This window comes from Lonchura striata, chromosome 12 (assembly GCF_050655825.1).
Source record: "Lonchura striata isolate lonStrDom1 chromosome 12, ASM5065582v1, whole genome shotgun sequence".
Classification (NCBI taxonomy): Eukaryota; Metazoa; Chordata; class Aves; order Passeriformes; family Estrildidae; genus Lonchura; species Lonchura striata.
The window spans coordinates 9,563,107-9,585,177 of NC_140714.1; the positions used below are offsets into that span (position 1 = coordinate 9,563,107).

At 43.5% G+C, this 22,071-nt stretch overlaps 1 protein-coding gene across 5 annotated transcripts in view; it reads left to right on the forward strand.

The window, feature by feature from the left end:
- Positions 1-2,223: 2,223 nt before the first annotated feature.
- GRIP2 (glutamate receptor interacting protein 2) overlaps positions 2,224-22,071 on the forward strand; it is a 257,026-nt gene continuing 237,178 nt past the window's right edge. Inside the window, exon 1 of one of the 5 annotated variants that reach the window (XM_021531534.4) lies at positions 2,224-2,379. In XM_021531534.4, the coding sequence (XP_021387209.2) occupies positions 2,325-2,379 (55 nt within the window). In that variant the 5' untranslated portion in view covers positions 2,224-2,324. Of the gene's footprint in view, positions 2,380-5,727; positions 6,070-22,071 lie in introns of those variants that run through there. The other 4 variants (XM_085590444.1, XM_085590443.1, XM_085590445.1 and 1 more) reach the window with 4 other exon arrangements.

The following is a 22,071-nucleotide window of genomic DNA, read 5'->3' on the forward strand; positions in this document are numbered from 1 at the left end:
AATCAAGGCACAGAAATGCAGGTGATTTGCCTGTGTGGGTGGTTGAGTTAGTCATATAACTTGTCTCTGTATGCTGCATTTTAACTATTGAAGAAGCATAATTTCCTTAGGATGCATCCTGGCATCACATTAGTCCTTCTCGAAAAAGCTTCTGAGTTGTGCTATCAGAATATTTGGGGCATATCACAAACTTTCTATAAATTAGCATGATGTGCCCTGATCCAATCCAGCTGTGGAGTTGTGATTTGTTGTGAGTCCCAAAAGTACAAAGAAATTGCAGGGGAGGGGTGGTGGTGGAGTTGTGTTTTCCTCCAGGGAACAAGCTGTGCAAATGTGCTGTATTTAGTATAAGGAAAGGAGCTCTTTAAGAAGTTTAGCTGGGTGGGGAGTAAATCTCTTCTTATGTTTCTAGTTTGCAGGTAAATGTCGGCAAAAATATATTTTGATGTCTGTGAATTTTTCTGTGCTGCTAGTGGGTTATAGCAGGTCTGAGCTATATCTGTTCTCCTGCTGCCAACAGTCCTCAGGAAATCTCTCCTAGAAGTGATTGCTCCAGCTGGCTGGAATAAGCCTTCAGGTGCCATCACTCCCATCACTGTCCTTTAAACTGATGGGAAACTCTGGTTAGAAATATGGAAGGGAATCAGCCTGTACAGTGCTGCTCTCTGCTGTGGTAGGAACATCTCATGCAGTCCTAGGGCATTGCACACTGCTGTCTGCCTCTGCAGTGCTGCAAAATCTTATGCTCGAATGAAGAGGGCTGTCTGTTATAAACTATGAGTTTATAGTTATCCCAGCTTAACTCACTGCAAAAGCATGCTACAATAGTAACTTCAGAAGACCCTCTGCAGCCCAGCTCCCACATTGCTCTTCAAGAACTTGGGGGGCAGGGGGAGAAGCTAATTTAACCAGAGGCTTTTAATTCAAGTACCTCAGTCAGGATTCTCATCCCCCAGACTCCCCTAAAGTCACGGGTTTCTGCTTTTGCCCCTTCTTGCAGAAATGGATTTTCTACCTTGGTGTGCTCAGAGCTTTAGGAGGTTGTTTCAAGAAGATTCCCAAGTACCTTTGTGTTGAGACACTTCCATTACCACCAGGCACTGAAAAGGTTTCCAGACTCCTGCTGCCCAGCTTGACATATGCCCTGCCACACTTGGCTGGCAGCTCCCTAAATGGCAAACATGTCTTAGATGTGAGCAGAGCAGAGAGGGTGAAGCTGCTGTTACTTGTCCTACAATAGCTGCTTTTCATGCAGGTAGGGACAGAAAGGCTGAACTGAAAAGCCAAATCCATATGGATGCATTCTCTTGCTATTATAGCTATCCTATTCCATCTGAGTGATGTAAGACACCAGCCTCTGAACTGGAATTAGCTCATGCTATCCCAAGGGGAGCTTGGTCCCTAATATTTTAGATTATAGCAGATGCTGCACATAATACAATAACTCTCACAAAGGGAGGCAGAGATACAGAATGAGACCTACCAGATAGCTAATAAAAGGCCTCATGAAGAGAAAAAAAAAAAAAAAAAAAAGCTGCTAGTGATTGCAGAGATATGTTGCCCCCAGGAAATTAAAAACATGAATACCCTGGTATATGCAATAAGCATCTCCTTTGTGTCCATGTAAAAGTGCTGAAACCTCTGGACTATTAAGAAATTGAAAAGATTCTTTTAAGTTTTCCTCATACACTTCAGCTTCTTGCAAGTCGTAGTGAAGAAAATGAAATAGATCAGCCTGGCTGCTGTGCAACTTTATTTACCAGAGAAGCCAACTTCAGGATAAACACACGCGTCAATGCGCGCACCTCTGCGTGGCTGCCAGGCAGCTGCCGCTCGGGGAATGGAAGAGGCACCAGGCTCCAGCTGTAACCAGAATGTAGAATGGGAATAGCGTATCTTTCCTGGGCATATATCTGTCCAACCTCAGCCGCAGATTTGGGACCCGCAGGGCGCCGGTGTAGGTCAGAGCCCGGCGCCCGTTTGTAGGCGGGGCCCACCCAGTCTACGCAGACCCACCGCGGGGGAAAAAAATATCCAACATATCCATATCGCCACGGTTTCTCTACCCCTCTTCCCCACTTCGCCGCTGCCCGCCCTCCGCGGCGGGGGGAGCGCACCTGCGCGGCGGGCGGCCCGGGGCTGCGCGCAGGCGGGGGCGGGCAGCGCTCCCGCCCGGCCCCGGCCCCGGCCCCGCCGCCGCATGCACCGCCCGGCCATAAAGCGCCGGGGAGCCCGGCCGCGCTCGGCAGCGCCCGCCGCTCCCGCCGGGCCCCCCGGGCCCCTCCAGCCACGCCGCTGCCCCGGGGGGCGGCAGCGCTGCCGCGATGCCGGGCTGGAGGAAGAGCCTCGCCCTGTGCCTGCAGCGGATGCAAGAGGACGGTGAGCGCGGCGGGGGGAAAGGAGAGCTGGAGGTGCTCGGAATTACCCTCCGCCTCCCCTTTTCCGTGACTCTTTGCGGGGGTGGTGGTGGTGGTGATGTGCGTCCCTCTGGGAGGGAGAAGCTCCTCTGCGGGCATGGAGCTCCGCGGATGAAAGGACTGGAGGGGGGATGCTCTTCGTGCCGATAAACTTTGCCGCAGCCAATCTTCCCTTCCATACCCCGGCTTGCTTGGTTTCTGCTTTTGTTTATTTTTCTTGTCCAAGCGGTGGGGGCAAACCTGAGCGCGAGGTGGCTGCGTGGTCCTTTTTGGCTATTTAGAGGGGCTTGTAGTACCTGAGCCCCAACTTTATAAAGCTGCTGGTGATGCTGTTTTCAGCTGGTAATCTTCCCCAGCGCCAACTTCACCCGGGGAATAAAGGGTTTGTAAATTGCACAGAGAACGTGTCACGGTAAATCTGATTCCTATTGTGCTGCCTACTGTTGCTCACAGTGACTGTGAATTTTTTTGTTTACATGCTCAAGAGTGTGATGTTAAATAAATGCTGGACCTGCGGCTCATAAAAGTAGTGAGAAGCCATCCACAAGGTGGCACAGCGTAAGGGAGGTTTAAATCTTGCACTCTGGCTCCTGCCTTTGTAGATGAACAGGGGTGAGAGTGGTGGGGAAAGTTTATGTCTCTGAAATCGGGTGCGTTTCTCCTCTGCTCTCATGGGACTCGGGTGCAGGAGCTGATTCGGGATAGGCAGAAACAAGCAGGAATGAGTGTTTTATAAAACTGCTGCTTTTGTACAAACTAACTAATGGCAGGCTTTTCCTTTGGACCCCTTCCCAGACTACCTCTCTAGACTGTTCTAATCTGTAAACAGACTTAATAAATATATGAAGTGGCACTGTTGCAGCATTTCGTGTGAGTAATGCAAGAATCGTGGAATTCTCTGAACCTGCTGGTTGATAAGCACAGAGAGAAATTGTGCTGTTAGATCCCCTGCAAGGTGTTAGGACAGAGTCATTAAGCTGCTGCGCCTTTCTGATGCTGATTCCTGGCTCCTACTGCTTTGGGAGAGCACCATCTATTTCTGCTGCTGGATTGCTCTAGGACCATGGCTTCTCCTTGGAGCCTCCATCCACCCGAGATAGAGCTGTTAAAAATCTCGTCTTGTAGAAGAGTGAATCAATCCCCTGCTCAACACACCGAGACCTGTTGGCATGAATTCAGCCCTGTTATGGTGCAGTGCTTTGTAACGCTGCCTTGCTGTAGCTGGCACGGATGCTTTTGCACCATTGGATTGGGGTGCCTTTGGGAGCCTTATTAAACATTCACAGCAGAGACCTCTTGATCTACAGCTGTGCTGGGTTACTTTCTCTGTGACTTCATATGTGTATGTATACTGGCTCTTGTCTCTGGCTCTACATAATGCCCTTCCCTCTGATTTCAGTCCCAGCACTGCAGTGAGTCTGTGGCTGGTGTGCCTTTGAGTTAATTGCATTTATTTCTGTGGGTGGTTCACAGAGTAGTCAGTCTTAGGAAAGTGCCATTTAATCATAGAATGGCTTCTCTGGATGGATAAATCTTTCAGGCTTGAGTTGATATGCTGTGTAGAGGAAGATTAGCTGAGCTTGTAGGGAACTTCTTTCCCTTTTCTACAAGGCAACCGGTTTGATGGTTGTGTTATAGCATATAACTCTGCAGGGGCAGCAGAGGAAGTATTTGGTAATGTGTTTGTAGCACTGCAGTGCTAACAGGTATGTTAGAGAAGGTTTTGCATCATGATGTGTCCCTGTCTGTGACAGGAGGATTGAACCTAGATGATCTTTAAGGTTCCTTCCAATCCAAACCGTTCTATAACAACACTGCAAGAAATGTCTGCACTGTTCAGATTTATTTTTACAAACCAACCTCTAACCAGTATATAAAGAAATATGGACTTCTGTTTTTCTTTGTTCAGAGCAAGTTACATCTGCCTTGTTGGCATCTCTATGCCTATGTGTTGTGATAGGTTGTGATGCCCAAGCTGGGGAGCTTTTCCCCCAGGCACGTATACTCTGGCCCATCAATTTGTTCACTTCCTCTGAGGACCGTAGTACTTAAGCTTCCAAAAGAAATGTCCTGGTGTTCAGCAGGAGCACAATTGTAATTAGAAGAGTGGTATATTTTGGTTACTGAATATTAAAGTGATGAGTGCCTCTTGCAATTTGCAGCCATTCAGAGATGATGAATTGGAAGCTGCATTAATCACAGTTGGTAGAAAAGGTCAGTCATGGTAAGTCACTTAGGGAAATGCAAGATATACACAAACTGTGCTGAAGTATGATTGCCATTTCAAATACTATGCATAGGGAGTCTCTTAATGCGTGTTTTACCTTAAAATTTCTGTCTCCTGGAAGATGGAAGTGGCTTCTGGCCAGTATGCAGATTGCTTCATTATATAATGTGTTGGTTTTCTCCACCACAAAGAGATTTGTACATGGGATCTTCTACTATTTATTGTGTTACATGCAAGGAAAAAACAATTGATGTCAATGACTTAAGAATATTTGGTGGAAAATGTTTCCTCCAGCCTTCACGGATAACAGACCTGTTACTCCAAAATCATGGGGTTCATCAGCTCCTTCCTGCATTACTGTGGGATTGTCTCAGACCTGAAAGAAGAGGTTAAAGCATATGGTCTGGCTTTCTGTCCCTCACTGTGTGTGGAGAGCTTTGTGGCCAGATCTTCTGCTGATTTCTCTTCCTGCTAACTCATCCTCTTTTGAGGCAATGATGAGAACTAGTTGGCCAAGCCAGACCCTTTTCATCCCAGTTTCCACCCCTCATATTGCTGTCCTTTATGGGAGAACTGAAGGATTTGAATTGCATTCTCACTGCTCCAAGGTTTTCAGTAGCAGAAGCAAAGGCTAATTTCTGCTTTGGTAGCAAGAATATATGTGGGCAGGTGGGAAAGTCCCTGTTTTTGGCACATCTCAGGGGATGTGGAAACTGTGTGTCTAGAAAGGATAAACTGTATTTGCAGACTGAGAAGTGGAGATACTTTTATCCAGGCTGGTGAAAAGCAGTGTTGGCTAGATGCACAGGACTTGTGTAAGATGGGCCACGGTTGTGGGCAGACACCCTTCGCTTAACCTGAGATGTTTTCTGCTTCTAGGGGGAGGGAATACAGAGTTTGAGTGTAAATTTAGATTGTTGATACAATTCCCCTTCCTCTTCCAGATGGTTTATCTTAAGTAAAAGCAGAAAATTTGACTCTTACCTTTAAAACTCCAATATGATGACTTATAAAAATAAGTCATCATAATAAAAAAAATCAAAACCAAACCTTATGAAAGACTGAGGTAATGGGATTATAAAATGTGAAGTGAGTTATCTAACCCTTGCTTGAATCATGAGGCAGGTGGCAAGGAGGGGAAGGGGAAAGAGACAAGTCAGACCTACTTTAAAAAGTGACAATATAGCAGGGTTATGTTGCTGCTATTTGCTTGCTTCCCTTGTATACAGCTCTGTGCTTGTTACCTTGGAAACAGCTGTAGGAGCATATAGGGGCATTTTGCTGCTGTGCAGCCGTGGGCAGAGGTGTCCTGTGGTGCGTGGAAAGGAAAATCTTTCATGGTGCATGTTGATTTGCAGGATGAGGGTAACAAAGTAAAATCCTACTGCAAGATCTCCCTTTCTTGGCTGCCCTGTCTTGCTGCAGGTACAGTTTGGCAGGAGTGGGACCCTGGGGAAAATTTAGCAGGGGGGTGGATTTTCATGGTTTTGGCAGAGCTATTTAAATTTTTATAATAGGAAGGTAAAAATATCTCAACAGTCTGTTTTGAGGAGGCTTATAACAGCTGGGCTATGGACATCAGGTTTTTATTCAGTTCCTCGGAACAATGTGGTGGGATGTTTTGCTCAATAGCTCTGAAACTATGTCCATGACTAGAAATAGGATTCTTCTTTACTTATTCACATACATCATGGGGAAACATCCCACTAAGATGGAAATTTGCTGGGTTTGCATGATTAGCAGAAAATTAGATCTTCCAATGAGTTCCATGTTGTTTGTGATATGCCTGTGATGTGTAGAATAACTAAAATAGAATAACTGCTAAAAATAATGTGAATTGTCTTTTGCTCACTTGTCCATAAACATTTTGCTCTTGCAAATGGTATGGTGCATAACTTTAAATCAGTTGAACTATTCTGATGTTTAAAATACAGTATTTTTTTCTTGTGCTTGCCACATCAGAAATAATTTGGTCATTTGGAAAGGTTTTTTTTTGTTATCAAGTTGTCTTAGGACCATCTTTCAATGCTAGGTTGAGTCAGTTCCATTGTAATATGTTGCTTTATGGAGTTATTTTGTCCAAACCTACAATGACATGATTTATTATACTGGCACTTAATTATCAGTAAAGAAATTTGGCTGTGTAGCTGTCACTTAAGTAGTGTGCAGTTGAAGTGTTGCAGCTGAAGGGCTGTTACATCTGTCCTCTGTATGTGGTGTATTAATGTATTTCTACATGTGACACTTTTGCTTTACAGTGTGTCCAAGCTTTATCAGAGATGAGGACTTTCTCACACAGAGCTCAGGAATTTATGGGCTGCTGTTTGTTGGCAATACTCATTATACAGGCCGCTGCTTTTAAACAAAACATAAAAATAGAGGTTCTGACCCTCCAATGAAGTGTGGTGGGGAATTAGGATTGCATGAAAGCTGTGGTGGTAATGCTTAAGGGATAATGCTCACTTATCAACCTGATGGAACAGCTGAGCAAATCCTGCTAGACTTTGATGGGGTCTTTTTTCACTCATTAATATGCTGATGGGGATTTGGTACCCGTTGAGTGAGTAATAACTGCACCCGAGCACTGTGCTCACTGCTCCCCTCCTTGCTGGCTGTCACACTGGTCTGACTTTGGGCTGCTGCTTTTGGTCCTGTACTTCAGCAGTCTGAAAATTTAGCTCTGATTGAGAAGTCCTGCACAACCTGGGGATGAAGCCACAAAGGTTTTATGGAATGACTCCAAAGCCTCATTGAAAGTTAAAGACAGATATTGATCATTATTTTGCTTTTTGAACTAATCTGCCAGATTTTACAGCCTGAATGTGCTCCCATATCTGCAGACTTTGGCTTTATGAAACTGTATGGACATTATGGCTTCTGCTATCTTGTTTATGCTATTACTCTGTGGGGATTCTTGTGAAGAAGTTTTATCAGCAATATTGGGTGATGATGCTCAGTGCTGACAAAAGCATCAGCGACAGTGGTTTGGCATGCTTTTCCTTTAGAGCTGCCAAGGTTGGAAAGTGTGGGGGGAAACCTTTCAGGATGCTGAAGACCTTGATGGAAACCATGAATTGTGGTAGCTAGGAAAATTTCAGAGTGAGAAGAATTGCCAGATCTGTCTGGAATCAGGCCATGCTTGATGTTCTCCAAACCTGTTGGTGTTTCTATGGACTCATGCCAAATGTAGTGGAAAAACACATGGGAAAGTCTCAAGAAATGGATGTGGTCTTTGAAGCTGTTCCAGAGCTGTGATTGCAGCTACTGACCCAGAGATCTTCTGATGCTCTGGGTTGCACTGAGAGGAAGATTGCTCAGGTTAACCAAGGTGTGTGACCAGTCTGAGGTGAATGATTTGCTGTGCCTTTTTTTCATTTGTTTGTCTCTTCTAACTAGACACAAGTGGCAGAGCTGCTTAGTGGTAGGCAAAAGAAGGCTGTCCACCAGGGCATGAGCTCTATGCCAGGTTCTCTGTGGTTAAGACTGTGTAGGCCTTCCTACAAATGTCCCATTTTACTGACTGTTTTGTTAATTATTAGATTTTGTTATAACAGAATAAAAGTATTTATTTTGAAAATGAAGTGAATTTAGAAGTGTAAACATAGTAGAATAATTATAGGGTAGCACTCTATTGAAATTGCCTCTTTGTAGACAAGCCCCAAGCCAGTGAACCAGGCATTTCTGTAGCTCTGCATCAGATAAATGGAGCCCTTTATTTTAAAAGTCAGACCTAACCCTTGATGTTCAGAGCAGTGATCTATGTGCAGGAGGCTTAGATTTTCTAGAGAAAATCTCTCTTTTCTAGAGGAGGGGGAAAACTTTTTTCCCCATAATGGTCTCTTGACAGGCCATGTGTCGTGTTCCAATGAATGTTGGTGATGACCCCATGTGTATGGGAACTGGTTCTGCATTCATGTCTTGTGCCAAAGGGAGTCATACCACCTAAATACCTGTTTGTGTTCCTGAAATGAGTATAGCTATTGTGCACTAACACTAGTGTAACTGGGAGTGCAACATGGGCAGCATTTGATTGAGAAAATAAATTCCATGTTGAAGGTCTCTGTTGGAAATGGCAGCATCTCTTCTGCAGCGCTTGGCCTGGGTGAACCACACAGTGGAATGGAACATTCCCTCTCAGAAGGGTCTGCATTTTGTCCAGTTATTCTTGGTCTTGCTCTGTGCTCTGTCCATTAAGAGAAAAACGTAATGAAACTTTTAATTTAAAATCTGAGTAGAATTTTTGTCTGCTTGTTTTGTCAAAATAATGAATTACCTTTTTATTTTTCCAGTTTTCCTTCTCTTTGTCTTTGGAAAATAAAGGAATTCAAATAAGCTAAAACAAATTTTGTACAATTTGTTTTAGCAATGATGGTGATTTCCCTGTTACTGACTCTCACCCTCATTAATGTTAGATGAACTTGGCATCTAGTAATTACTGGCTTTCACTTTTCAGCCAAAACTATTTTCTGGCTTCAGCAAAATCTGCTGATTTCACTGATAGTGTTGAGAGAGCTGCTTTCCACTGGGAAATTAGTTCAAATATTTTCCTCTGACAGCTTCAGGTATGTGGCATCAAGACCATTCTGCATTTAAGAAGGGTTATCATGGTATTTGAGCTCAAGGAAATGCAGTGCATTAGGATGGGGTTAGATCCATGTCTTATCTGTGTTAAGTGGAGGTGTCAGTGACCCTGCCAGCTAAGCTGCTGTGTCTTGATGAGTAGAAACCTCTTTCTGAGGCCACAAATTAAATTCAATGCTACATTTTTCAAGTTGTCTATGAAGTAACACTTTTTGTTTGCTTAATGACTTCATTTCCACTGTGAACAAAGCACTACAGAGCTTTTGTTTTAGCAATTATATTAACATTGGCTGCTGCTTTGCTGCCAGTCAGAGGCTTTTCAATGTATTTATTTGGATTACAGGTGTTATTGCCTTTTCTTGTACATGTGGTACTGTTAGTCATCTTGGTGACATTTCATTCATCTGTCCAAAGAAATAAACATCCCAGCTCACATTTGAGTATTGCCTCATACAGCCCAAGAGGAGAGCTGCTACTTTCATAAAGCCTGAGAGGTCTCACTTGGGTTCCATGGGATGGAGCTGAGATTAGCTGCTGGATTTTTTTTCCTTGTCTTTAATTTATATAAAAAAAAAAAATCACGTCTCTTCTCTGTTCTCAAGGCAAAGTTGAGTTGAATGTACAGAATCTGTGCACAGAGGACTCCAGTCTTATCTTTGGTTCCATTTTGATGAGAACTGTAACCACAGGAACAGAGTGTAGACTGTAGGGTTGGGGGTGGAGGGCTTGTCCTCATTTGCATTCCCTTGCAGCAGAGGCCTTGAAGATTTAACAACAAATGAGATGCAAAGAAACAAGGAGAAAAATAAGATAATAAGGCAAACTGTCAGGCAGTGTGACAGTTTTGCAGAAATTAGTGATGCTAAGTTGCTCTCTTCTTACTTGGTACCAATGTGCTTTTCTGGTTGAGTTTTTCTATGTGTGTTCAGGAAATGATGATGATTCCAGGAGTGGGGGCTTCCTCATTAAAACTATCTTGCCCAGATGCATAGCTTCTGATTATTGGAAGTCAGGGGAAATTCCCTGGGGCTGTCAGAGTGGGATGAATTTAGTGAAGAGCTAGGAGGATATGTTAGTATTCGTAGTGGCTTGTCTCAGGGCTATGTGTTAATTCTGAGCAGAGGGCACAGTTGGGAATGAATGTTGTGTTTCTAGATTAAGTGTTCTTTGGTTTTCTTTCATCTTGTAATAGGAGGCAGTCAATCTCTATACTGTACATGCAGTCATGTCTGTAAAAACACCCTCACAGATTTCCCCTTTGAGGTTAGAGGGCAGGTAGATCTGTGAGAGGTGGGGTGGTGTTGTCTCAGTCTTATTCCCGTTGGGAGCATTATCTTTTCAGCCTTCCTCCATCTGGTTCTCCCTTTCAAGTAGTGAGGTTCTTTCTCAGTTAAAAGGTAGCTGCAGGTAAAATGTTTGGGCTCTGTCCCCACAGGCAGCTGAGCCTGGTGTGCTGCCTCCAAGTTGTTTCAAACAAAAGCAAAGTTTAGGCATGCTGCAAATCCCACGGCAGGCATTTAGATGAGATATTAATACTGTAAGCGTGCTCCAACTCACTGGCCATGCTTTGCTGCTCCAGAATCTTTCACAGACTGTGTCCTTTGCATCCTGCCCAAACACCTCGTGCATTAAATAGCTGCCATGCTGCCCAACAGATCAGGCTGCAGCCCAGTGGTAACTGCAATTCCAGTGTGGCTGGCACTTACTGATGAGTTGGTTGGTATTGGGTATTTTGGTCCTGTGCCTGTGTTCCTGACTGAGCATAGGGCTTGCAGCAAAATAATTTTATCATTTAGTTTCTCAGAGTGATGTGGTATTTTCTGTCATTTGAGATTAGTGGGACTGAGGGATTCTGTGCCACTCTGAAAACCTCTGCATGCCCGTCTTTGTGTCTGCAGAACGTGGATAATGACTACACTTTAAAGGTTTTGATGCTCAGATCAAAACGGATATGGAAGTGCAGTTATTAAGTGTAACTTCATGGCTGTCTTCCTCTGCTTAGTATCTTCATATTCAAAATTATACCAATTATGCCAAATATTTGAACAAAAATGAGGTAGAAAACATCTTTCTGGCACAGGATTGCAGATCTCTTGCAGCATAGAGCTGGACATAACAGGAAGTTCTATTTATGTGGATAAAAATTTCCCTGTACAGTAATGAACTGTGCTGTGAGTTTACCAGCTATCTAATCTAGTTTCCATCCGTTACACCAAGTGATAATCCTCTAGCAAATTTGGTGCTGTTAGCAGCATTTCTGTCAGCCTAGCTCTGGCTGCATATCTAGGCAACCTGCCTTTGAGGAATTTCAAAATTTGCTCTAGTCAGTCATGCTGCTTCCTCAGCCTCTGGAGACTGCATTTCACATGTAACACAAAGCTGAACTGTCTTGCTTCTTTAATTGTATTTATTCTGCTTTTCCTCCACCCACCACCTGCCAAGACTGTTTGGCCATGTCTAGAGATGGCCCCTGGGTTGTTTTCTTGGAATATTCATTGTAATTGGCTTTTTGATGTATCCTGTCCTACTTTAATATAATTCCTTCACTGTTGCTGTGCTTATACAGGGTCTTGTTAGTAAGTGGGTGGGGGATCAAAAAGCAAAACGTGTGCAGGCCAGGCTGGGATGCTGGTTTCTCCAGGGCTTGCTGGCTGGAGGGTGTGCTTGCCTGGGGATGAGCCATACATCACTGTGTGCCTTTGGCTCCCAGTGTGTGAGCTCTGTGGTGAGCCCTGTGCTGCTGTGGCAGCTGGTCCTGCCCTGCTCTTTGGGGCTGCCCCTTGCCAAGGGTCATGTACTGCCTAGAGAGATTCAGTGGCAGGCAATACTGCAGTGAATGCCATCCAGTTTCTGTCTCTGAATTATTCAGAGGGAGAGTGTGGCTTTTGGCCAGGCAGCGCCGTTCTCTGCCACCCATCTGCTTCCCCGACTGTTGCTTGGAGCAGCTGCTTGTCTCCAGGGGCTTCTGGGCAGGGCAAGTGGGGGGCAGATTCCTGACCACCCTTCATTGTCTTGTCACTGACATACATAGTGAGCTTTAAGTCCTTGGGGTGCCATTTTTCTGTGCTTCTTTTTTGTGCAAATTCACACCACGGTTTTTAATTGCAACCTGCAATGGTAGTTCTTGGTGTCAATGCTGTGGTGGAGAGCACAGAGTGAGGGACAGGGACTGGAGGAGTGCAGAGTGAGGGGGCTTGTTTCACTGTTAGCTCCCTCTGTAGAAATCCAGCTCCAGCACAGGAGGCTGGAGCTGCTGCTCAACAGTGTGCAGGGAGAGCAGCACTGAATTGCTCTGAAGGCAGATCCTTCATGCTCAGGTATGATGGACATGCTGGGAAAGCCCCTGTGGAGAAGGGCGAGTCCTCTTCAGCACTGTGTAAAGCAAAACCACTGACAAAGCAGCCCTTGCATTGGAGGAGCAGGTGGTGATGGCAGCCTCTGCAGTTTCAAAACAGCTGAGGAATTCCCTGTGTAATATGACCATGTCCAAGTTTTTTAATGTGACTCTAGAGTGAATTTGCTCTAGAGTTAGAGGTTCTAGAGGCTTTTCATAGCCCCTCAGTATAGTAGGATAATGTAATATTTTTATTAGCTGTGGCCCTTTACAGTGGGGTAGTCCAGGATTTGACCTGTTGAACTTCAACACCAAGTAAGTGACAGCCAGGAAGACACCCCTAAAGTTGTGACAACTTTCAAAAACTCATGTCTGGGCACTGTACTCCACTGCAAACTCTTCCCCATCTACAGCTTTTCTCATTCAATTTCCTGCTGAAGGCCAGCAGATTTTCTGTGATGACTCCCTGCTCTGAGCCAGTGTGACAGCCAGTGTGTGACCCTATCTATCTGTCACCTCCTCAGCCGGCCACTAACCAGCTGGGTGGGTTAGCCACTGGCATTTAACTCATTTTGACACAATGCTCAAGTCAGGCTCACAAGTCAGACTTGAAATAGACCTTATCAGACAACACACAAAATTTGATTTGTGCTGTGAGAGTATTGCTGATGGTGTTTTGGGAAACATTATGTGAGTAAAGGAGCAGAGGTCCATGAAGAGATTTTTAAAAAAATGTATTTCCCTCTTTTTTTATTCATAAAAATTTGAATTTGAATGAAAAACAACAACTTGGAGATGGATGGGGGAGTAGGAAAACTAATTTATACAGCTAAGTAAGCAAGAGGATGGAGGTACACCGTGCCATGACTGGATGGAGTATTGGGAAGTGCAACTCTCCTCTAGTGTGTAATATTCACACTTCACTGCAAGAGAAGACAGACACAAAACTACCCATCCTCCACAAAATATCTTTGTGGAAAGGTGTCCTCTTCCCAGGAGGCATTTGTTTCCAACCAAAAGAACAAGTCCAACATCCTGGCTGACTGTGGTGACCCAGCACTGGAAGGGACCTCTGGGGTCTCCTTTCCTGCAAGTGAGACATTAAAGCACCAATCATCCAGGATAATACTGTTTCATGAGCTCATTGATTTTTAGCAGAGGGAAGTGAGTTAAAATGATGAGTCACTGACCTATTTGAAAATGAACAACCTCCTCAGTGCATTAGGAGCTGGTAATAGATCATCCTGGACAAGAGCTGGTAAAAGGGGATAAAGGGTCTCCTTGAGCCTGCTGTTGCTCTACACTGTGTGTGGCTGCTGTTTCACTCAATTTTTTTTACGGGTGAAGAAGCAGCACACTTTATATATAAAAAGCCAAAAACTTCTTGTGAGTGTAGTTGAAATGTAATTCTAATGCTTTAGTCCTGCTGTAATTGTTACAGACAAGGAAAGGGTGTTATGCTTTTGCTGAGGAGATGTGGCAGTGCTGGGTAGCTGGAGCTAGTGTAAAGCACCTCTCCCATTAGAGATGCCCTTGCATGGGGATATCTAAATTAAACAGCAGGGAATTTATCTGCAAAATTTCTTGGCAAACTTGTGCCTGCCAAGGCTGAGGAGCTGTCTGCTTGTTCTGGGCTTTAGGCTGCCACAGGAGATGTGGAGATCTGAGCTCTGGCCTCCTTTGTAAAATACTCTGGGATGATTCACCTTTGAGAGGTGATGAACAAAATGTAAAATTTTAATTTTAAAATTGAATAATACTGTAAATTTTTTTTTTAAATTTTTGCTTCTTGCGTTGTAGACCAATATTGAATCAGTGGTTATTTGCTCTCTCACTGTTTAAATGTCAGTCCCCACTTGATGCCTTCTTTCCTATCTCTGGTACCTGCACAGGGCTTTGGTTTAATAAAGTGGAAGTCTGGTACTGAAATATCTTCCCTGTTTTGTGCCAAGTCTTGACTTTGGGAGTTCAGTCAGTGTTGTGTGCAGATATGATCAATAAAGCTGCTAGTGATGTACTTTGCTATTAAGTCTTAGTTCATTGATTTAAGGAGTACCAGGAACTAGGGGAATAACATGGTTAATTAAGTTAATTGGATTGTAAGGTCCACAGGGATTGTGCCTGTCTTTGTATTCTCTGAAGCACCTTGGATACCTCTGATCACTATAAAATAATGACTTTTTCTTTTCAAATACTGGCAGTTTGAACTATTTAGTTGCTTTACAACTACATGCATTTCAAGGCAATTAATTTCTACATGGACTATGGAGTTATGGCTTTGCAGCCTTTGGCTTTAGAGGTCCAGGTAAAAATGGAGAAGTAGACTTTTAATAGATTTTAGCTAAATAGTCCCAGGGAATCTGGAGCTTTGTATTTGCTTGCCAAGATGGCTTGGTGAAGTTGCTACCCATGGTCTTAGCAAAAAGTCTGTGGGGCAACTTCTAGTGTGTTTGTGTTTTATATCTTGGCCTTACAGCTAATTCTAATTATGGTCTTCTTCCATCCAGTATGATTTAAGAAGAAATAATATATCAGGTTCTAGATAGATTTATTCTGTAGCATCCATTTTTCAGGAAGGTAAACAGATCTCCCCCTGTCTTAAATGGAAATTTATTCTGGGTGTATGAAGTCAAGTTTTGCACAGAGGTATTCTTCTGCAGGTTTTATTTCATCAAATTTATAGCTTCTCTTCTTCTCCAAGGGAATTGGAGATTTACACCTTCCATTATAGGTCTGTAATTTATGTTTTCAAAATTCAATGATTGTTATCTCTCTGTGTTTTTATGAAGCTCTGCTGTGGAGGTGCTCAGATAAGGTTGTATATTAAGTACTGGCCAATTTGCTAGGAGCAGAACTGGGAATATAAATTACCAGAAACAGTCTCAGTCAGCATGAGCTGGTTCTTGTGTTAATGTCTTTAACTTATTTTGAAGAATTAGGGAAGATGAGCTGTAGAAAGACAGACTGGATGAAGCTGTGATGTGGTGGCTGGGAATATGTGCTTGTCTTACTTTGATAGTGATGAATTGTCACTATCCACAAACAGATTGAGTGAGATTCCCCTGGCATCTTTTGAGGGTCTGGTAAAAGTCAACCCTTATTTTAATAACCTCCTGAAGAGAAAGAGAATATGCTCATTAAATTTTTAAGATGGCAGCAAGTTGAAAGATATTACAAAAATACTGGTGAGGAGAGCATGGGCTTGATCTCCTGAGACATCCTCAGGAAAATCCTCCGATTTCCATGACTTTATAGGAAAAGCAAGGTATGGAGGATACATGAAGGACTGCATTCTTGTATAAATTAGAACTTCTTTTATTTAGAATAAAGGGGATGGAGGGAGAAAGCACTTCTGTGCTGCTTGGCAATGCAGCCATCAAGAGAAGAAAGTTACTGAAATTGGATTTACCTAGTAATTTGTTTTGGAACTGTACTTATCCTTTAAAAGTTTAAATTTAGACCTGAGCTATCTGTGCCTTTTTTGCCACCCTTTTGTTGGTTGTTCTCTGATTACTTTCCATGTTTACAGTTCCACAGGAGCCACATATTCATCTGAATCTGGAATTTAAACACTTGTCTTCAGTGTGTGTGGGGTGTTATTTTTTTTTTAGGTTGATGTTGTTTTTTTTTATGAGAGGGTTTTTGGTGGCTCTTTTGGTGGTGATTTTTTTGTGTGTTTTGTCTTTTTTTCCCCCAGAAGCTTAACATATTTTAAAATAGGATATATCCCCAAATCCAGTTGTGAGATCAATTTATCATTTTCTGTCTTTATAAAAAGCTTGACTGTCATTTTTCTTACTGTTGTTTTTCAAAGTGAAACAAAGTATCATACAAAATTCTACTATTTCCATAATGCTACCTGTGATGATATAAACAAAATTGAGCCACTTCCCATCTTGCTCCATCTATTTCTCATCAGGAAAACATTTAATCCTAACTTGCTTGCCCAACTTTTGTGTACTATTCTGCTGCATATTGATATGAAGCTGTCTGTGTAAAATTAATCTTGATGTTAGAAATTGGGCTTTCACTTTTAGTTTTTTGTTGTTGTTATTAAATAAAAAGCAAAGATTTTTCGTGGCTTTTCTTTTTCCTTAGGGGAAAATATCTTTCTTTACAAAAATACTTTCCTTGTAAAAGTGCCAACATGGTTTTTCCAGGACTGATTTCTGTATGTGGTTGGTACAAAATCAGAGGTACCTAAGAAATACCTGCCCTGATAGTAACTGAAGTATGTGAGGACAGCTTTTCTGATGCATCCAGGTTGTACATGGTTTGAAGGAGGAATTGATGTTTTGTGTTTCTGGTTATTTGTCTGATTGGTTTTTTTTTTTTGTATGTGGATGTGTGTTTTAAAACCTTGCCTGCAGACATCTGTGTTTGCAGAAGCAGCTGTCACTTGAATGAAAGACTGTCTCCTTGTCTGCTGTGCCTGATGTAGGTGTAATCTTACTGTTACCAGTGCCAAAATTATTGGCAGCAGTGTGATTAGATGGAGGCCAATGAAGGTGCAAGCAGTGCAGTGTACCTTGCTGTCTTTAGTGTGGTCATCCCTGTGGACAGGAGGGTGCTGGCGTGGGTCTGCCAGCTGTTTCTGCAAACACCTCTCTAGTTTCTCCCCCATCTTGCCTTGAATTCCCATTCTCCAGGATTATTATAATAAGCTGGAGTGTCATAATATAATAAGCTAGGAGTGTCTGCCTTATCAGCTCTTCCCAATGTTAGTAAAACCCCTTTTCTCTTTAATTTTCAGTGTCGAGTTGTTACAGGCTCTCGAATTACTTTAGAGAGCTTGTGCTATGTGTGGAGCTGAAGCAGAGCAGGGGAAGCAATGCTCCTGGAGGGGAGGGTGAGGGCTTGCCCAGGGCTCCACTGTGGGCATAGAGTTTCCACGTCTCTAAACCCCCTGGAATACAAATCTCTATGGTATGGAACAAGGAACTTTTAGCAAAGTCTTCTGGTGTAAGTATTTTAGATCCTAAAGAATTGCATTATTTGGGCTGTAGTCTTGCATTTGCATGTAGAGCTGAACAGATCTGTTCCTTCTTTCCAGCCTACTGAGTCCTCTGGGAGGCTGCTGCTTTTCCCTCTCTCAATAACTGATAGTGGGTTGTCTATATAAAATTATATGTAATGGTCACATTAAAGCATTTCTGTGAGCAGAAAAAATGTTACCTGCCATCTTTTCCCAGTGGTGCAGTGCTGGTGTGGGCACTGCATTGCCTGTGTGAGTACTGCCAGATTTCAGCTGAAATCCTGAAATCTTCTCTCTCTGCCAACAGTGATGGCTGCCATCATCATCTTTATTTCAAGGGACACAACAAGCATAAATATATCTCTGTTTTAAGCACTTGCACCCTGGAATGCTATTGCTACTACAGCTCTCTCTGCATGCAGCTGCTGTTCAAATGGTGGCATGGCCATGGGCTGAGATGTCCTGAGTCTGTAGCCTGCAGGAGGAGATACCACTGAAAAACTCACAATGGAATTCCAGAATGACAGTGCTTACCTGCAAATATTTGTGTGATAGGGATAAATATCAGTGCTGGAGAAGGAGAAGAGACCACAGCAAATGAGATGAGCAGAAGTACTGGTGCTGATCCTCTTGGTCAGGATTGGAAACTGCACTAGGCAAAATGCCATTGTCAGTGAGCATCAAGGAAAATCCCAAGACATCTGGAGGAGGAATGCTGAAATGCTTCTGGAGGAGAAAGACTGACAGATGGACTTAAGGGCAAAGCACTTGTAAGAGCTCCTGAGCAGAGAGAAACTCAGAAGCTGAACCTGGTGGAGGGATGTGAGGTTAGTTAGGCACCTTTGTTCTGTGAATCCCTAACTCCCCTTACCTCCATCCTGAACATCTGCAGCAGGGTGCCTCTGGAAGCTGTCATTTTACATTATCTATATGTATTATATGTGTAGGCTGTTTCAGGCAAAGCTCCATCCAAAAAAAAAAAAAAAAAACAAAAAAAACAAAAAAAACCACAAAACCAACAAAAAAACCCAAGAAAAAAGGGAATAGTAAAGCACCTTCAAACTGTTCCAAATTCTGCCTCTGCAGTGGATACATTTTCCAGCAGCACAAATCACTGCATTGCAAAAAAGCAAAGCAAACAGGGGAGCACCTGAGTAGTGAAATAAACTCTGAAATGCAAAATAAATCCTTGCAAGCAGCTCAGCAACAGCTCATTTAGTTCTCAGGTTGTTTTTTGGTTTTGTTTGTTTTTTGATTTTGGGAAGGAAGGAAACAAGATTTAAGCAAAACCCTTGAAGTAGACTTTCCCGACTATGAGAGTTCTTTTGCAGCAAACTACTTAAATGTGCTAGGAAGATTTTGGTGTAAAAAGAGGGAATAACAGTTTGAGGCTGTTTGAACTGGCTGGGAGACGGAGCAGTGCAATGTCTCTCTCTTGACATGGAGTTGCAAAGAGTTCTTGAGGCCTTTGTCCCTTTTGTGCCCTGGTACCACCTTAGTCTCATTTTCCAGTGGGTGTTCCAGTCCTCCCTGTCCACAGTCTCACCCAACCCATCACAGGAGCATTTGCCATCTCTGAGGTCAGTACCAGAGCACAGCAGCCCACACTGCATAGATCAAGCCTTCACCTGTCCAGAGCCACTGTGACTCGAGAGCTGCCAGCCAGAGTGTCTCACTGATCTGCTGTGCACTTACTCCAGGTATTTAGCAGGTCACAGTGGACTCGAAGGCTCGCCTGTCTTCTGCTCATGGCATGGTGATGCTGGACTATCTAATGTGACTCACTTCATGTTATTATCAAGGTTGATATGGACCTCTTCTGGGGAGTTTTTTCATTTTTATGGCTTCTTGTCTGCTAAGACCTTATGCCATCTTTATTGGTGTCTCAAACCTCTGGTGGACATTGTGGCCTGAAAGAAGAGGCTGTATAGCTTTCTCTAGAGCTTCAAGGCTGTGTCTTGCAGAAATGAGGCAATAGAAGACCAAGTCTGGATGGAATGCAAGAAGATAAAGCCAGCACTTTGCATTTATCTTATGATGAAAAGATGTGGGAGTACATTTTAGGAATATTGTTACAGATTGTAGCTTGACTTTGTAAAAGTGATGATTTAATTATTCTAGCCTCCAAAATGTACCACCCTGCCTCTTTACCCAAATAAGAATTGTAAAATTCTTAAACTGTTGAGAAATACAGTTACAGCTCAGGTCAGAGGCAAGCAGAAAAAAATGTGTAGGATTGTCCTTATATCTGACTGTTTGGCATCATCAGCCAGCCAGCCTGAACTTGTCCGTGATGCCTTAACTTTTTAGCTTTTATATTTTTCAGGTCCTGTACTGCATTAGTGTATAACTCTGAACTCTATATAGAGTGTTAGTAAGCTCTTTTCAGATTTTGGCCGGACAAAACAATCCTTCTGGGCCTGAGAACCAAGGACACCCTCTGCCTCAGGCCCTGAATAGTGTTAAAAAAAGTGAATTGGGAGGGAGCAAACTGGGAGAATGTGACTTCATTACCTGAAGCTGTAATTGGAGAATTAACCACTGATATGAAATAGATCAAACTTATGTCTGAAAAACTCGTGGCCATTGTCCATCTTGGGTGCAGCCTCTGCAAGGCTTTGCACTGCCCAGCTGTATCTATCGAAGGCCTTTAATAAATACCCACTTGTCCTGGGTTGTAAGATAAGCTTGTATTCCATTTGCCATCTGTCGAAGGCGAACCGGTTGGACAGGTTTTTTGTTATCTCTCTCAGAGACAATGGTTTGTGTATACACCTTTGACTGATTCAATGAAAGGCTGAAAAAAATGTAACGCCGTGAGGGGTCCCACCCAGAGGGGGGAAGCAGCTCTCCCTCTTCTTCGCGGGACTCCGAGAGAAGCAGCTCTCTCACTCTCTCTTCGCGGGATTCCGAGAGAAGCAGCTCTCCCTCTTCTTTGCGGGACTCCGAGAGAAGCAGCTCTCTCTCTCTTCGCGGGATTCCCAGAAAAACAGCTCTCGCTCTCTCTCTCTTCGGCGGCACTCGCAGCGAAGCAGCCGGCGCGCGCGGAGGCGACGGCAGCGGAGCTCAGAGGCAACCCCGGCGCAGAGGAAGACCGGCCCCCACTGCCACCAGATCTTCAGAGGAAAATTATACCCTTCTAAAGATCACCACTTCAGCTGCAACTCATCAACTATTGCAAGAAAAAGCAATTGTCCCAGCAAAACCTGATACTGGTATTCCTCAGGTTCTAGACTTTTTCTTTCACTAGTTTTGTTTGTACCGATTGCATTTTCCTTTTTAAATTGTTGTCTAGTTTTCTCCTAGTAAAGAATTGTTACTCCCACTCCCATATCTTTGCCTGAGAGCCTTTTAATTTAAAGATCCTCGTAATTCAGAGGGAGGGGGGTTTGCCGTTCTCCATTGCACAAGAGGCTTTGCCCTCTTTCACAAACTCCTGTCTTGTCTAACCAAGACACCACTTCATTCTCCATCTCTGTCTAGCCTCTGCTCTAGGTAGCCACTCCAATGCATTATCTGGACCTCAGTTCTCTGCCACCCCTTTGATAACACTTTCCATCTTAGTGGGGAATTTTTTTGTGCAAGGTTATAAGATGCCACATGCACAATCATCTTTATAGCTCATCACACACATGTAGCCATGGTACTGTCAGTTTTCATTTGCTGTCAGCATAATTTACTTCTTGGGTTCTTTTTTTATATTTCCCCAACAATTCACAATAAGCAGATGGTTGGAGGCTCTCCTTGCTGGCAAGCTGCAAGTGAAACTGCTGTTGGATGGGATTTGTTTGCCTAATTTTGCCTGTCATCTCCCCTTCCTCACTGTGGAAGGGAAGGCAGTGGTTTATCTCCTTTTGCCCCATCCAGATGCCTGGTGTAATTTGTTTTAATGAGGCAGGTGAAGACATCCAGAGAGGCTGGGTGTCCCCAACAAGGAGTCTCCTTTGCTGACTTTGAGGCAGCAGAGAATGAAACCAGAGATTTGGATAAAAGTGAAATTTGGGTTGTGATTCAGTGGAGGCTGTGATTAGTGATTCAGATATGCCAGTCAGTCCATTAAATCTAACCTTTCTTATCAAGTCCTCAGAGATCTCACTTCCAAAGCAGAAGGCCTGTGCTGGTGTCTAAGGGCAGAGAGAAAGGAATGATGGAAACATTTAGTGTTCCAAGTTGGAGCAGTGTCTTGGCTCACTGGCAGATTGCCTCTTTCATCTTTGTTGGCCTACTCAAAAGACCAGCTAGTTGGTGTAAATCCCTGTTGTGCTGACTCTTGAAGATCTTCATTTAGGGTAGTCCCTTCTGCCTCTATTTCCTCTAGCATGCTGCAGGCATCAGTTCAATAGAAATAAAAATTGATTAGTGTGGGTCCCTAGTGAATCTTTACAGGTTTGGCAGCAACTGCAAATAATGTGTGTGCAGGTGTTTAGTGAAGGGGTCAGATGGCTGTTATTCCTCTTAAAAATTGATCAGTGCTATTCCTGGGTATTGATCTGAGCCTCCTGGACAGAAGAGGAGCCAGCCCTGTCCAAGGGCACAT